The sequence below is a fragment of the Lepidochelys kempii genome, chromosome 1, assembly GCF_965140285.1.
Source record: "Lepidochelys kempii isolate rLepKem1 chromosome 1, rLepKem1.hap1, whole genome shotgun sequence".
Classification (NCBI taxonomy): domain Eukaryota; kingdom Metazoa; phylum Chordata; order Testudines; family Cheloniidae; genus Lepidochelys; species Lepidochelys kempii.
In genome coordinates, this window is record NC_136380.1 from 268760006 (window position 1) to 268777622 (window position 17617).

A 17617-nucleotide genomic window follows, 5' to 3' on the forward strand; every position below is an offset into this window, starting at 1 on the left:
TTTCATGACACTATATATTTTTGTATGACAAAGTTAACAATTGTGATTTATTTTTAGAGCATTTTTCATGCTAGGAGTATCAGCACAATTTCACAGCTTGTTACTCTGCAAAATAAAATGGTACACATTTACAATTGACTGCTATTTAAAAATCATTTTTGGCAATTACCTGTTCTGAGATATAGTCAAATTGTTGCTAGCAGAAATAACTGCTAGATCAGCAGATGGTGTTGAAGGAGCCAAGACAAAATAGTCCCACATTGGTGAAAATGCTTTTTTGGCTAATGTATAGTTATCTGTCTGATAGGCAATCTACAAGAAAAGCATAGTTTTGAAATGACATGATTTTTATACTAAAAGTTGTTAGCAAGTAATATCATTATGAATGTGTTAATTCAAATAAAGCTGTTGACTTTCCTTGTTGTTTACATAGCCATACCAAGTCAATTCTCACTACAGTAATAAGCAAGGTTTTAACTCTTGTAATTCTATCCCCTTTCTACATTTCATGGAAGTTTATAACATTTGTGAGAATACTATCAGAACCATATCTGAGTAAAATAAATATAACCTTCATTTGATTCTGCTAGAATTTGTAGGACTTGAGTTTCAGCACTAGCATCAGAAAGGGTGGAACAAGGCCTTGGTCATTCAGCTGCACAGAGTCCTGTATGGGAATCATGTAGGTGTTACTACAGTTTGCGTAGCTGTACTAACTCCTTCTGGGTTTCCTCTACAACTGCTACTACTGCAGCAGCCATGGATGAGGGGATGCAAATGGATCCACAAAAATGAGCAGCCATTCATGTGCACAGCTCTTGCCTCTGCAGATCTAGGAGAACCTTTCTCACAGCTTTCCAAAATCAACAGGGCTGGAAGGTTTCACTCTCTGCCCAATGTGCAGCTCCCTCAAATTCCTCCTTGTTGAGACGAAGTTTATAAGAAGTATAACAAAGTTGCCTCACAGAGTTTTCCTGAAACCTGTTGCTGGTTTCTCCTTTGGAGGGGTTGGATTTAGCTCCTGGAAAGTTTAATCAAATCTTTAATCCCCATTCCTCAGAGTTTCATTTGAATGATCTCCTGCTGTTGGCCTGAACCCCAAAACGCAAAAGGAAAGAGGAGGATGCTAAGGGAAAAAAAACCCCAAGAGACTAAAAGGGGATTAAACAGGAAGCGACCGACATAGAAAAAAAGAAAGAAAAGGACAAGAGACGTAGTCCAAAAACATCTTCCCCCTTAAGATGGTCCCACATCGTTTTTGAAGTCCGAATTAGTAAGAGTGCTAAAGTCTATCGTTTGTTGTTTTAAAGTTGTGATTTGTCCTAATTATGTTTGTTGGCAAGTCCTGAAATTTTATCTTGTAACCTGACTAAAATAAGGTTTGGAACCACCATTCTCAGGGACAGAAACAAATCTTGAACCAAATTAAAAACATGTATCTATTCATTAAAAATCCAATCTACCTGAGTCAGGTATGCTCGAGCAGTAGTAGCAGAAAGTGGTGGATAAGCAAGGATTGGTTTAGTTGTTTCCCCAATGGCATCACCAATAAGCTTTCCATCCGAGGAGTATGCTGCAACTGCAAATATGTACTTTTCATTGGGATCTAAGCCTTTTATTTCCAGAAGGCTTTTTCCATCAGCTGGTATCTGTTAACAAAAATATTTCTAATTATGTGCACTGCATATAACAAAAAAGTAAATAAAATACAGTAAACCTTTATTGTAAGACCTTCTGGGTTTTTTTAATCACTTTTCATATAATCAAAGTTACATCCCATCAAATTCACTGATCCAAAGAATGTACCTAGCCTATAAAATATGTGAAGTTTCCATGGCAGATGTCATGGAATGTTATGATCAGATTATGTTAGTATACTTGGAGAAATTTGTAAGGCAAATAGTCTACAAGCTTCCTTTCTTGAAAGCAGAAAGAAAAAAAGTATTAGGCCCTTTCTGAAGGGTGACTGAGGACACACAGAAGAGCTAAGTATATAGCCTAAAAGGGTTCAAGTTCTCTCTCCCAAAGAATATAGTGGCCTTCATGTTTGAATGTGACAGCTACTGAGGAGTGACACCTTCAAATCTCCAAGAGTGGGGTGAAAATAAATCTAAGGTAATGTCCTTTAAAAAAGGAAATATAGCTCCATCTCTGTTTTTACTTAATAAAAATATCAAAAGAACTACCTTTATTTATTTCTCAAATCTGTTTTAAATTTCTCCTTGTCTATTTCTATATTCTTGTAAGCAGCTAGTGATAGAAATTGTAAATAAATTTTATACTTTCATCTGTTTTATTCTTTATTTTGTAGAGACTTCCTTGAAGAAAACAGCTATAGTAAAAATGGACTCTAATGTAACCATCTCGGACACATTCTACGTATTATTCCAAAAGAGTTGAAGGTAGAGTGTCTTAAGATCTGCAGAACTTAAAACACTTCAAATAAAGGTCAAAAATATACCAAAGATTTGGCCAACTAGCTGATTAGATACAGATGAGGAATGGAGGAGGTGATAGATACACACTCCAGTGAAAGCTGTATAGTGAGTCATTCAATGAGGGAGAATGACTTGCACAGGTTTTATCTTGGTCTTACCTTTTCTCCTGCATTTGGAAGATGATGATTATTTAACCTTACTTTTAAATTGCTTCCTGCTGCTATGCAGCCCAAAATACTGTACCAGGAAACCTTTTGAGAAAAAGACATCTACCATTATCTCTAATTTATTAAAATTTACTGTGAGAAGCAATATTGTCTAATGAAGAATTTATGACATTTTCTGAATACGAATAAGGGCTTTAAAGTGAATGTCATTATTATGAAAGTTGTTAGATTAATGGCACTAGAAAATGATTCCACAGTTTAGTAAGAAAGCAGGTACAAAAACACACAATGACTAAGGCTATGTCAACTCTACAAGCAAGGGGTGTGATTCCTCTGCTCACACACACACATACTCACACTAGCTCAATGAGAATCAGACCCCCTAGCTCAAAGTATAGACATAGCCAAAAACGTACACTGCTGCTCTACTGTCTTTCCAATGAGGCTCATACATGACCCAAGGGGACCACCTCTACAGGTGAGAGAGTTGTTAGGTTTTCATGCCCACTCATTCGGTCCTTTTACTCTCAAATTGAACTGCCAATAAAGGTGCCATTTGTGATGGTGGTTTTAATGATGTGGACACCTGGGCCCTGACCCAGCAAAGTACTTAGACAAATGAGCATGTGAGACTGGACCTTACCCAGAGCCCACTGAAGTCTATATAAAAACTCACATTGACTTTAACAATGTTGAAATGGGCCCATTAACTTCAATACAACTATTTACATGCATAAAATTAAGCTTGGTTAAGTGCTCTACTGGATAAAGACATTGTCCACTAGGAAATGGATCACCTCAGTTTACATACAATAGGCCTATGAATAGACCACAAATAAGACTGAATTCAAATCCATAATCTAAAAATGAAATACTCCACCCCAGAGACCCTTAAAGCATGTAATTATGTTGGCATCACTCAGACTTATTTTGTTTCTCTACATTTCGAGACACTGTGTTATTTTGTAAAAACAAATAATAGAACTAAAGGAAGAACATAACTCCATATATCAGTACTAAATAATCAAAATCACAAATAACTTAGGGCAAGATTCTGATACCCTTACTCCTGTTGAATACTTCATGCCTGGTCACACTGAAATCAACAATTCCACTTGTAAAGCAAGAGGCTACTTCACATGAGTATCAGACTCTGTCTCTTACTATTACAGCTTTATTCAGTTGGTGACAGTTTTCTTTAAAGTTTCACACGAGAATGTACCCTTTTTGTTTTAGGTTATGTTGCACCTTTCTTTACAAAATCCAACAAATTGAGTGGTTACATTTTCACTGTAAATATGCACAATGTTGAACATACCAAACTAAAATTCTCAACAAATATCATTTTACCTGTTCTTATCATTTGAATTTTTGGCTTAACTTTTAACTAATTGTCATTAAACAATCGGTTCATTTTCAAGCAAACAAATATATAGTGAAATATGGCAGGCTTTTTTTCATAAAATGAAACCATTTTTTAATTAATAAGGGAATAGATTTGGAGTTGTTTTGACTTTCAATGCAAGAAATGTATGTACCTTTATTTAAATGTAATTTAGGAGAGGATGCAATTTTAATTAACAAGGATTTTTTTTAAATCTCTTTCTGATTTCAATTTAACACACACATGTACCTTCAGGGGGGAAAAAGGGCTCCTGGAAAAAGTCTGTTCTTGAAAAAAGGATAAAAAAAATAAACATATTGCACCATCTAGTGGTGAATACCCTATAAGATCTGTTAAAAACTTACTATGCCATATATTAAAGTGGAATAAATACCCATACCTATTACAAAATGTTAAATATTGGATGCTTTAACTAGTTTTAAAACTTTTAAAAATTATTACTTAGGGCATAAATGGAAAGATATTGTCCCACAGTGAATTCAAAGTTGCAATTCAGTCAATTGGTCATAATAAATATACGAAGTCTGAAAACACTATTTCCAGAATTTTGTTTATAACTCGGAACAGCAATTGAGTCCTCACCATTTCTATACACAGCATGAACATGTTTGAAAAGATTTACTATTAAAATTCATCTCTTGAAAAAACTGCAGATAGTGGTTATTTGGAACATCAAATTGAAGTGTGCATAGTGCCTGCTTAGCAGAAGGATTAGTTTTTGACAGGTAGCATAAACGGATGATATATGGCAGTAACAGAAGAGAACAGACCACAGGAAAATAAATGTTTCAGAGTAGCAGCCGTGTTAGTCTGTATTCACAAAAAGAAAAGGAGTACTAGTGGCACCTTAGAGACTAACCAATTTATTTGAGCATAAGCTTTCGTGAGCTACAGCTGCGATTACAGACATGAAAGTTGCGATATTACAACAAAAAAACTTCAAATCCAGACTCCAGCAAGAGACTGCTGAATTGGAATTCATTTGCAAATTGGATACAATTAACTTAGGCTTGAATAGAGACTGGGAGTGGCTAAGCCATTATGCAAGGTAACCTATTTCCCCTTCTTTTTTCCAACCCTCCCCCCCCCCCGACATTCTTGTTAAACCCTGAATTTGTGCTGGAAATGGCCCAACTTGATTATCATACACATTGTAAGGAGAGTGATCACTTTAGATAAGCTATTACCAACAGGAGAGTGGGTTTGTGTGGGTGGGGGGGAGAGAAAACCTGGATTTGTGCTGGAAATGGCTCAACTTGATTATCATACACATTGTAAGGAGAGTAATCACTTTAGATAAGCTATTACCAGCAGGAGAGTGGGGTAGGGGGAGGTATTTTTTCATGCTTTGTGTGTATAAAAAGATCTTCTACACTTTCCACAGTATGCATCCGATGAAGTGAGCTGTAGCTCACGAAAGCTTATGCTCAAATAAATTGGTTAGTCTCTTAGGTGCCACAAGTACTTCTTTTCCTAAAAAGAAAAGGAGTAATGTTGCTGGTAAATGTCAAGTTCACAACAGTGAGTCACCAGTGACTCACAGAGATGAGAATTTAGAATTTATTCAGTTAAAACAACATAATCTACCTAAGAATGACAAAGAGCACTGTGATAAATATGGTATTGCTGAAGCAACTTTCTTCACTGCCACTTATAGTTTCACATCTTTCTTATGGAGTCATTATGAAAAGCATTACCTGAACATCTGAGGTGAATGGGGCTGGTTTAAATGTCATGGAGCAATGTGATCTGGAAAGCAACAGAGGAGGAGGGGGGATTCTGTTTTTCTTGCTAGAGATAGCTTGTTTCAGATTGGAGCACAATGCATTTTGTTCAGCTTCCACCTTCTGAATTAAAGCTAATGCATCCTATGATGAAAAATAAGAATAGAATACAAAATGAAGGTGAAAAACCAAACAGAAGAGAAAAATCAAAACACATTTTATATTTGCAAAACATCTCCAAAATGAATATTACAGTATGATAAAGTTCTCCACAATGCTGAGGCCCACGCATAGTGCCCCATCAATCAGTTATGGCCTGGGTTTAGGATTAGTGGGCTTTAAGTGGTGAATGGGGCATCGTGTAAGTCCTCTGTGCTAAACTGAATTTCACAATATACAAAAACAGGAATGCAGGGCTCTTTGATGGGTCACCCCAAGCTGAGGTGTTATAACGGTAGAGAAAGATGTGAGTAATTATTATTGGTGCTGATTAAAGATTAATGCTGGTAGGCAACTCTTGTTAGCTCCAATCAAGACATAAAAGGGATCAAAGGGATCTGAGAGAAGTGGAGAGCTAACTCGGAGAAACTTCTGGGAGGAAACTTTAGGAACAGCCATGCTTGGGAAGGAAGCTTAGGTTGCCCCCTGTCCCCCACTTTATCTCACTGAGTGAGATACAGATAGGACTGGCAGTGAAATAGCTCAGAAAAAATATGAGAGAGTGGAAGAGGACATGCATGAGAATGCAGGATTGGGCCCCTCCTCCTCTTCCATGGGCCCTCCGCTTCCCATTGGCCAGGCAGTGGGGAGGGAGGGTGGTTGAGAGCTGACTGCCCTGCTTTCCCTCTTTCCCCATTAATTTAAACCTCTTCTTGGATTTGGAGGGCCTTTTGTCCACTTTAGCTGCTTCACCCTTCCTCCCTCTAGATGTAATCTAGCACCTGTTTGGGGATTAGGAAGGATTTTTTTCCCATTGGACCAAAGTGGCAGATGTGCAGTGGGATTTTTCACCTTCCCTGCAGCAACATGGAGGCACAGTTAGGGTAAAAGGAGTAGGTCTTGGAAATTTAATAGTAGGATTTTTTTTGGAAAAAATGGTTACTCACCTTCTTGAAACTGTTGTTCTTCAAGATGTGTTCCTTGTATCTATTCCAGTTAGATGCGCAGTCGTCAGAAATGTCTTCCCCTAGCAGCACCCGTCGGGTTGGCTGTGGAGCCCGCTGGAGTGACGCCTCTATGGCACTCAATATATGACCCTGCGGACCCTGCGCCTCCTCAGTTCCTTCTTGCTGGCTACTCCGACAGAGGGAAGGTGGGTGGGTCTGGAATGGATATGAGCAACACATCTAGAAGAACAACAGTTACGAGAAGATAAGTAACCATTTTTTCTTCTTCGACTGCTTGCTCCTATCGATTCCAGTTAGGTGACTACGAAGTCCTACCTTGGAGGTGGGGTCGGAGTTATGGAATGACAAACTGGAGCACTTCTCGGCTGAAGGCTGCATCATCTCTAACATGCTGGGTTATAGCGTAATGAGTGGCAAATGTGTGCATTGAGGGCCACGTCGCTGCCATGCAGATTTCTTGAATTGGCACCTGGGCCAGGAACGCTGCTCATGAGGCCTGCACCCTCGTGGAATGGGCTGTGAGAGCCAGGGTTGGAACATTGGCTAATTCGTAGCAGGTGCGGATGCAGGAGGTAATCCACGATGAGATACTCTGTGACAAGACCAGGAGAACTTTCTTATGGTCTACTACCGCCATGAATAGCTAGTTCGACTTTCAGAACAGCTTAGTATGCTCAATGTAAAAAGCAAGCGCCCATCGAACATCCAGAGAGTTGAGCCGTTGCTCTTGGCTGGTCACATGAGATTTAGGTTAAAACACAGGCAGAAAAATGTCGTGGCTGGAGTGAAACTGAGACACAACCTTTGGAAGGAAAGCCAGGTGAGGCCTGAGCTGCACCTTGTCCTTGAAGAAGACCATGTATGGACGGTCAGAAGTGAGGGCCTTGAGCTCCAAGAACCTCCTCGTCAAAGTAATGGCAACCAGAAAAGCAACCTTCCATGATAGATACAGGAGTAAGCAAGTTGCCAATGGTTCAAATGGAGCTCCCAACAGTTTGGAAAGAATCAGGTTGAGGTCCCATGCAGAGATGGGCTACCTAACCTGTGGGTACAGGCACTCCAAGCCCTTGAGGAAGTGGCTTACCATGGGGTTGAGGAAGATGGAGCGCCTGGCCACTCCCGGGTGGAACGCAGAGATAGCTGCCAGGTGCACCTTGATGGAAGAAACAGCCAGATCTTGCTGCTTGAGCTGCAGCAGGTACTCCAGGATGACAGGAATGGGGGCCTGCAATGGTGCAGTATGGCTCTGGGAGCACCAGATCGCAATCTGCCTCCATTTTACCAGATAGGTGGCCCTAGTGGAGGGCTTCCTGCTACCAAGCAGAACTTCCCTGACCAATTCCGAGCACATGAGCTCCATGGGGTTTAGCCATGAAGCTTACAGGCCATGAGGTGGAGAGACTGGAGGTCTGGGTGACGAAGGCGACCACAGTCCTGGGTAATCAGATCCGGGAGCAGTGGTAGCATGATCGGGGTGTCTACCGAGAGCTCCAGGAGCATGGCATACCAGTGTTGATGTGGCCACGCCGGAGCCACCAGGATGACTGCCGCCTTGTCCCTCCAGACTTTGAGCAGGACCTTGTGTACGAGAGGAAATGGTGGGAACACATACATGAGATGATTTCACCATGGGAGGAGGAAGGCATCCACAAGGGAGCCCTGGCTGTGGTTCCAGAAGGAGCAGAACCTTGGGCACTTCCTGTTGCTTCGCGCAGCAAAGAGATCAATATGGGGAGTATATCTAGAAGATGGTGAGGACGACATCCAGCTGGATGGACCACTTGTGGTTGCGGAACGATCTCCTGAGGTAGTACGCCAGCTCGTTCTGTGATCCTGGGAGATACTTTGCCTCCAAATGGATAGAGTGGGCTATGCAGAACTCCCACAGCTGGAGGGCTTCCCAACAGAGGGGAGAGGAACAGGTGCCACCCTGCTTGTTTTATGTAAAACATTGCAGTTGTTTTGTCCTTCATGACTCCCACACATTGACCCCTCAAGTGGGCCTGGAAGGTCTGGCACACTAATCAAATTGCTCTCAGCTCCTTGATGTTGATGTGGAGCGAGAGCTCATCTTAAGACCAGAGGTCCTGTGTCTGAAGGTCTCCCAGGTGCACGTCCCACCCTAGCACCGATATGTCCATTACCAGGGACAGGGAGGGCTGAGGTCTGTGGAAGGGGACTTCCTTGCACACGTCTTGTTGGTTGAGCCACCAGCCCAGGGACTAGAGGACGTGACCCAGAAGAGTGACCACAGAGTCCAGACTGTCACATCCTGGGCAGTACGCTGACATGAGCCAAATCTGGAGAGGTCTGAGACGCATCCTGGCATGCTAAACCACGAATGTACAAGATGCCATGCGACCAAGTAGTCTCAGGCAGGCCCTTGCTGTAGTGGTAGGGTACTGTCTGAGATCTTGTATGGCATCTGAGATCACTAGAAAATGGGTTTCCAGCAGGAATGCTCAGGCATGCCCTGAGTCCAGGACTGCCCTGAGAAACTCTATCCTTGGAGCTGGTATCAGGGTTGACTTGCTCTCATTGAGAAGAAGGTCCTTGTTGCCCGTGCCTCTCACGTTCATTCACCACCGACACTACCAAGGAGCAGGTCTGTGGGTGGGTGTACAAATACTTCTGCCCCTTAGGGGGGACAAAGTACCTCCTTCCTACACCCTTAGTTGTGGGGGCAATGGAGCCTGGGGTCTGCCACAAGGCCTTCGAGTTGACCTGGATGGTCTTGATAAGTGGCAGGACCACCCTGGATGGACCTTCTGGGGCCAGTATGTCCACAGTCCTCTTGTTCTGCCACCTCCTCAGCCTGTAGACCCATATTGCGCGCCACCCTGCGCAGCATGTCCTGGTGGGCATCACTGTCTATAGGCGGTAGCCCTGAAGTAGAAGTCCCTGGCACTGCCTCGTCTGGAGAGGATGACGGGGATGCAAGCGGGGGAACAGGGTCATCCTGGACCTCCTGATCCATTGGAGCCTCCTGCCCAGCCTCCTGTTCTGGGTCAATTATCCCTGGATCAGCTGTAGGAGCAGGGGCCAGCTCCAGGGGAGGCACTGAGGCCGGAGTCCCCTCAGTGCCCTTGGGGGCAGGGCAGCTGGCCAAGGTTGCTGGCAGCCCAGTCTCAGATACCACTGACCAGGAGCCCTTGGACAAGGTACCCTGGACCTAGTGATATGCCCAGGGGGTCCAAAAGGGCCACTGTGCCAGCCCCTGCCCTTGCGCCAGCCATGGAATTGTGCCCACGTTGGGGCGTCTGTGTGCCGACTGGTGCCAGCTCCAGTGCGAGTATCTGGACCCCACCTCCAAGTCCAAAGACGAGGACCGGGATCTTGACGGCCAGGGCGGTGCCAAGCAAAGCTGGGCTGGTGAGCGGTGCCACAAGGATGGGGAGCTGTGTTAAATGAAGGGCACGGGTAGCTCTCTTTTATGGACACCCAGCCAGCCATTATAAAATCCCTCTTAGTAGCTGTTCTCTAATTGATCTACCTGTAAAGGGTTAAAAAGTCTCACTGCTATGCATAGGTAAAAGGAAGTGAGTGGGCATCTAGCCAAAAGAGCCAACGGGAAGGCTAGAACCTTTAAAAATTGAAACAGGACTCCCTTTTTGTCTGTTGTTTTCGGGGAGAGGCAGACAGAGAGCAGTGATGCTGTGAGAAGCTTGGGCCAGGTATGAAAAATCCTCAGTATCATACCTAGAAACTACTCATTTGAAACCCCAGATATGTAAGTAGAGCAGGAAATGTTTAGGAAGACGCAATTAGGTTTATCCCTTTTATTTCTTTATGGCTTGCGGATTCCTCTGTGCTAACCCCAGGTGCTTTTGTTTTGCTTGTAATCTTTAAGCTGGACCTCAAGAAAGCTATTCTTGATGCTTAATCCTCGTAGTTACTTTGTTGAAAATCTAGCAAAAGCCTAAGTTCCCAGATGTATTTTCTTTCCTTTTTTTTATTAATAAAATTTACTTTTTTTAAGAACAGAATTGGAATTTTTGTGTCTTAAGAGGTTTGTGCACATGTTGTTTAATTAGCTGATGGCAACAGCTGATTTCTTTTGTTTTTCTTTCTCAGCTCTTCCCCAGAGGGGGGATGAAAGAGCTTGAGGGTACCCCACAGGAAGGAATTCTCAAGTGTGCCTTCCTGGGGCATCAAATGGGTTTTGCACTTGGGTGGTGGCAGCATCTACCCATCCAAGGTAAGAGAAAAGCTGTAACCTTGGGAGTTTAATACAAGCCTGGAGTGGCAAGTATTAATTTTTAGAGTCCTTGTGGGCCCCCACCTTCTGCACTCTAAGTGCCAGAGTGAGGAATCAGCCTTGACAGGAGCAGTGCCGAGATCCATAGTTGCGCCACGAAGACAACAGACACCAAGACCTCAACCAGTGCTGTGATGATTGGTGCAGAGAACGGGACCTCCACTAAGTCAGGGACCTGTGCCGAGATGAGGATCAGTGCCAGGATGGTAAGCAGTGCCGCAAGCCAGACCAGTGCTGTGAGTCAGACTGGTGCCACAGGTCCAACCAGTGCCGCAAGTCCCAGTGTTGTCGTGAGATGGATCAGTGCCTGGACTCAAAGCGGTGCCTCCTTGTCAGTGTAGGAGAGCAGTGCCTTGGAGATGCAGGTGGATGCAATATCGCCAGCTTGCCTTGGGACGGTGCCGCCTTTGGTGGCGCTGGAGGCTGGTCATGGAGGACCAGAGACCACGGTGCCATTATGGCAATGAGGTCCCTCACAGCCTCAAAGGTGTTTGGGGTGGATGCAGAGCCCCACCTCTTCCACCACATGGCTTGGGGAGTCCAATGGCACCGGACTCAATGGGCAGATTTGTGGGGCCGAAGTTGACGGTGCCAGCTCCAAAGCTTTCAGTGCCGGGTACTCCTCCCTGGGACACGTCCCACTGGCCAACTCCTGTAGTGCCGGGGAATGGGACCAGTGGCCAGAGCCCTTCTGTGGTGCTACTTCTGCCACGGATGCTGGAGCACACCGCACCGATGAACTCAGTGCCAGGTCTTGCTGCGCCAAGGCAGATTGCGGTCTCAGAGCCACCTCAATAACTACAACTAACACTAAAACTACAGCAAACTGAAAGGCTAGGAGAATAAGAGGAGAATTTGCTAAGCAAGCCACCGCAGTTCCAACAACCATCACTGCTGGTAAGAAGAAACTGAGCAGGCGCCGGGCCAGCAGGGCATATATTGAGCACCATAGAGGCACCACTCCAGGGGGCTCCAAAGGTGACCTGATGGGTGCTGCTAGGGGAAAAACTTTCCAATGACTTTGCACATGGCGCACGCACACTTAACTGAAACTGATATGAGCAAGCGCTTGAAGAAGAACATTTAGTTTGTTGCAACATGCAGCCAGTGTTCAGTGCAGAAGAATACTAAAGCTAGTTCCCAGAATAAAAGAAACACAGATTTTGCTGGTGAAACTTGTCCTCTGGGAGGAGGAATAGCCTGAATTCTTCACAGACTGAGGTCCCCTTGTGGTACCCTCTATCCCCATAGGAGGGAGGGCAAGAGGTTTCAGAAGTGAGATGAGTCCAAGGGTAGGCTAAGGAGGGTCTTACCCAAAATATTGGTTAAAATCGAGGGAATTTTATAACCCAGCGGCTCTCAAACTGTGAGTCAGGACCCCAAAATGAGTCACGACTCTGTTTTAATGGAATCGCCAGAGCTGGCTTAGACTTGCTGGGGTTCAGGGCCGAAGCCCGAGCCCCACTGCCCGGGGCCAGCGTATATCTGCCGTGGCCTATCACACTATCTGGGAAGACCATTCACACCCAACCTCCGGTGGGGGAGGGAGGTGAGAAAGAGAGAAGAATCAGTCTTCCTTCCATCACCCCCACTCTCAGCACATGGCCCCATATAACAGGGTAGCTTGTCCCACGAGCCAGAGAGCCTGAGGCTAAAACAACCCTAATTGCAGGATAAGCCCAACCTGCAAGCGATCTGGTGTTTCCCCTATAAAAAGCAGCTGAAAGCTACAGTGAAGAGGCGAAGTTCAGGTAGTTTGTAAGGAGTGAGAAAGACTCCTGCAGGGAAGACCCTAATACCAGAAAAGTGGAGTAGTAAGAACCAGGAGGCTGAACTCCCACCAAATAAAGTCTGGGAGTGACTGTGACAGGACCAAGCTCTGGGAAGGAGGGCTGGGAATCCCTACTTAAGAGGAAAGAGACTTTGAATGGGGTTGGAGCTTGGATGGCCAATGTGTACCTAGAGGACTAAATACATTGGATCCCCTAGAAAGGTAGTAATTCAATTACCTTTGGACTGAGTGCAGGGAAACAGTGACCTCTGACCAAAAGTGGGTGCTCAGGAAATAGCCAGCCCTGTTACACCCCAGGAGCCAGCCCACTTCCCCACCCACCCACATGCACCAGCTTTCTCCTTATGCTAGCTAGGAGGTTGCACGGGCAACCTTAATTCTTGCATTCCTAACTCTTGAGGACCCAACTTGCAAATCTAAATAACATTATTTTTATTTACCTTTTTGGTGTGTGATATATACACAGGAAGAGAAAAGAATATATAATAGTGTGGTATCAAACAAAGTCTTTACCAGCATTTGTTTGGGATGGCCACGTTACTCAAAAGTGGTGGAACTATAGGTGCTCACGGCCAAGTTGCTGGTAAATCTTCACAACACCGCACCCCATTCTGTATTCTGCCATATACCACATATTTTACAGAAAAAATAGTTTAAAATATTTCTAGAGTGTTTTAAAAATCTTATTAGGACCAGTTTTTTCATTCTTTTATCTGTAAAGCCAGGTGTTTTTGTTACCATGGTCCAACTGTCTGGGACTGAAAGGATGAGAAAAATAACTAACATTTTAGAAACGTCTAAAAATGACAGAAAACATTTTCTAATATAGTTGCAAGTTTTAGAGTCCAATATCTTCCTGTTCCAGGGCTAGAAACAAGTACTGTATTTCACTGACAAAGAGAGGATTCTAATGGAAAGGCCCCTGCAGTCAATGGAAAGATTCCCAATGACTTCAATGGGCTCTGGATCAGCCATGCAATGCACTCACCCCCATGAGTTGCACAATACCAAATCTTACACCTGTCATTGATCTGGGAGTGAACATGTCTCATCTTGAATCTCATCCAATGTAGTTTGAGGAGAAAATCCTACATGTGGGACATGAAGGATTTGGGGAGATCTGCAGAGCTGGCTCAGAGTTGCAGGATCTGTGCCTGGATGGCTTGGCCTCCAACCAATCCATATATTTCGGGATGAAACAAATGCCCATTCCACAAGAGTCAAAAACACTTCTTTCCCTCTCCTTCTGTTCCTCCCTCCCTGCCACCTCATGGAATGCTTCAGGGTTTTCATGTTGACTTCAAGTTCCTCAGATCCCTTCCTTTTGGGTGTTTTTGCAAGAAGAAATAATCCAGTCCTGTGTTACATGGAATGTGAAAAACTGATATTTTAAAAAGTAAAGGAGGACTTGTTGCACCTTAGAGACTAACCAATTTATTTGAGCATAAGCTTTTGTGAGCCACAGCTTACTTCATCAGATGCCTTCAGTGGAAAATACAGTGGGGAGATTTATATACACAGAGAACATGAAACAATGGGTGTTACCGTACACACTGTAATGAGAGTGATCAGGTAAGGTGAGCTATTACCAGCAGGAGAGTGTGTGTGGGGGGACCTTTTTGTAGTGATAATCAAGGTGGGCCATTTCCAGCAGTTGACAAGAACGTCTGAGGAACAGTGGAGGGGGCGGGAAGGGGGGAGAAAAAACATGGGGAAATAGTTTTACTTTGTATAATGACCCATCCACTCCCAGTCTTTATTCAAGCCTAAGTTAATTGTATCCAGTTTGCAAATTAATTCCAATTCAGCTGTCTCTCGTTGGAGTCTGTTTTTGAGGTTTTTTTGTTGAAGAATTGCCACTTTTAGGTCTGTAATCGAGTGACCAAAGTCATTGAAGTGTTCTCCGACTGGTTTTTGAATGTTATAATTCTTGACGTCTGATTTGTGTCCATTTATTCTTTTACGTAGAGACTGTTCACTTTGGCCAATGTACATGGCACACGATGGCATATATCACATTGGTAGATGTGCAGGTGAACGAGCCTCTGATAGTGTGGCTGATGTCATTAGGCCCTTTGATGGTGTCCCCTGAATAGCTATGTGGACACAGTTGGCAATGGCCTTTGTTGCAAGGATAGGTTCCTGGGTTAGTGATTCTGGTGTGTGGTTGCTGGTGAGTATTTGCTTCAGGTTGGGGGGGTGTCTGTAAGCAAGGACTGGCCTGTCTCCCAAGATCTGTGAGAGTGATGGGTTGTCCTTCAGGATAGGCTGTAGATCCTTGATGATGCTCAAATAAATCTGTTAGTCTCTAAGGTGCCACAAGTCCTCCTTTTCTTTTTGTGGATACAGACTAACATGGCTGCTACTCTGAAACCTGATATTTTAAAGGGTACTTCAGAAATTTCACAATAAAGATAATTTATATTACCTCGAGGAGGTGCTTTTGGGAAGAACTGCTTGATCCTTTAGGGAACATCAATGCAGCCTTCTGCATCAGGAAGATAGCTTTGGATAACTTATTCTTTTTGATTTTATTCATTATATCTGATTCTGTAAAACAAATATATTGTTAAACAAGTGATATAATAAGGATTCTTAATTTTTTACACATTTTATAGCAATACTACACTAAACTTTTTAATCAATACATCAATATGCATTACCTGTGAAGAGACAAAGGCAATTTACATCTTTCCCAGGAGACTTAGTAGACTTGAGATTTTTGCCATCCATTTGAACACCTATATGGATAGAAAACACTTCATCATCTTGCTCATTATGATGGTCCTGTTGAAGAGTACTGTCAGAGGGTTTATAGGTAGTTCTGTATCTGAATTCTTACTCTGACAATATATGCTCCTCTCTGTTCTTTTGTTTGGATCATCGGCATTTCTTAGAGTGAGCTGACAAGCAAAAATATTCCATCCCCTTATCCCGACGATCCTAAGGAGCACTGCTAGCTCATGGGGAAAGAGGAATCTTGTGTTATCTAGTGCAGTGGTTCCCAAACTTGTTCCGCCACTTGTACAGGGAAAGCCCCTGCAGGGCCGGGCCGGTTTGTTTACTTGCCGCGTCCACAGATTCGGCCAATCGCAGCTCCCACTGGCCATGGTTCACTGCTCCAGGCCAATGTGAGCTGCTGGAAGCGGCGGCCAGTATGTCCCTCGGCCCACACCACTTCCAGCAGCTCCCGCTGGCCTGGAGCAGAAAACCGCGGCCACTGGGAGCCACAACTGGCCGAACCTGCCAACGTGGCAGGTAAACAAACGAGCCTAGCACAAGCAGCGGAACAAGTTTGGGAACCACTGATCTAGTGTGACAAAGTCAGTCCTGAAAGATATAAGGGCATGGTCAGGGCCGTCCTTCGGATTATGGGGCCCTTCGCAGTATTATTAAACTGGTGCCCCAGCCAGCACTGCTGACCCCAGTGTGTCGAGGGGGCACAGCCATTACTTCTGTCCGCGGACCGCCAGAACCTCCCCATTGCTGACGTACACCAAGCTTCATGTGTGACAGTGGCTCAAGGCAGGCTTTGCGCTGACACATGGGGGTTGCATCTTGCCAGAGCCCACAGCCCTCCTGCAGCCCCTAGCCACTCCTGGCTCACCACAAGCATTTTGACAGGAAGTACCAAGAAGTAATAACAACAACAACAATACGTGTGTGTGTGTGTGTGTGTATGAGAGCCAGTGTGTGTGAGAAAGTCAGAGGGAGAGCCTGTGTGTGTGTGTGTGTGTGTGTGAGAGAGTGTCAGTGTGTGTGTTGGGGAGTGTGAGACTGTATGCGTGTGTGACAATCTGTATTGGGGGACTGTGACTTGTGAGAGCCTCTGTGTGTGTGTGTGTGTGTGTTTTAGGGAAGTGTGAGAGACTCAGACTAATTAAAGATACCTGAGGGCAATTAAGGGCTGCTAGTGACCTTTAAAAACCCTTCTTCTGGTGAAAGATCAGCGCCAGTGTAGTACAATAACAGCCTGAAGAGGGGAAAGGGGAAAATATTTCTGTTTGTGTTGGGAGTTAGGGTTTTTTCTTGTTTTGCTTAAGAGAACTTCTTGGCCTAGCCTGCGGCCAACCATGTAAATAAGGAAAAATAAACCACAGTGAAGAGAAAACCCCTCCAGAGTCAGACTGATTTACTCCAGGCCCCTACACTGTCCAAGGGAGAAAGAGGCTGACAAGGTGAAAGAAGTACCCTACCACACTAGGATTTCATGGGAAATCCTGAAGTACAAGATTTATAATGGCTTTTAAATATTCAAAAATGGACCAAGCAGAGTGATTCTTTGGGGCCTTCCATACCAGACTGGGAGAGCAGGTTTCTTGCTAACATCGAGTAGATAAGGGTAAATTGGTAGCACAGAAATTGAGACTACAAATATTATAAAATAAACTATTCAAATCTACTTTTCTAGAGAGAGTATATAGTACAGATGATCCATCTACAGAGCTTCCTCCTTCCTTTATTTTAATGACATTACAGCAATTTGCAATACAATTGAAATCATGTAACTCACTGTCTAGGAGCCAAATACTGGAGTCCATATTAAGATTTAATTCCCACTGATGTAACCGAGCACAGATTAAAGATTGCAGGATATTGTTTGATAAACAGATGTTAATCTCAACATGTTATTTCTGATTGTGTGTGAAATATAAACTGCCCCAAATTTGCTGCATTTTACAAGCATTGATAAACTTTTATGACTT

At 44.0% G+C, this 17617-nt stretch overlaps 1 protein-coding gene across 1 annotated transcript in view; it reads right to left on the minus strand.

Moving 5' to 3' along the window:
* The window catches only part of CFAP54 (cilia and flagella associated protein 54), a 207591-nt gene that overhangs the window by 139399 nt on the left and 50575 nt on the right, over positions 1-17617 (minus strand). The window contains exons 19-24 of the mRNA XM_073327473.1: positions 15575-15652; positions 15340-15461; positions 5708-5878; positions 2597-2689; positions 1464-1649; positions 170-312 (exon numbers count right to left, since the gene is read on the minus strand). Of these exons, the coding sequence (XP_073183574.1) occupies positions 170-312; positions 1464-1649; positions 2597-2689; positions 5708-5878; positions 15340-15461; positions 15575-15652 (793 nt within the window). The remainder of the gene's footprint in view (positions 1-169; positions 313-1463; positions 1650-2596; positions 2690-5707; positions 5879-15339; positions 15462-15574; positions 15653-17617) is intronic.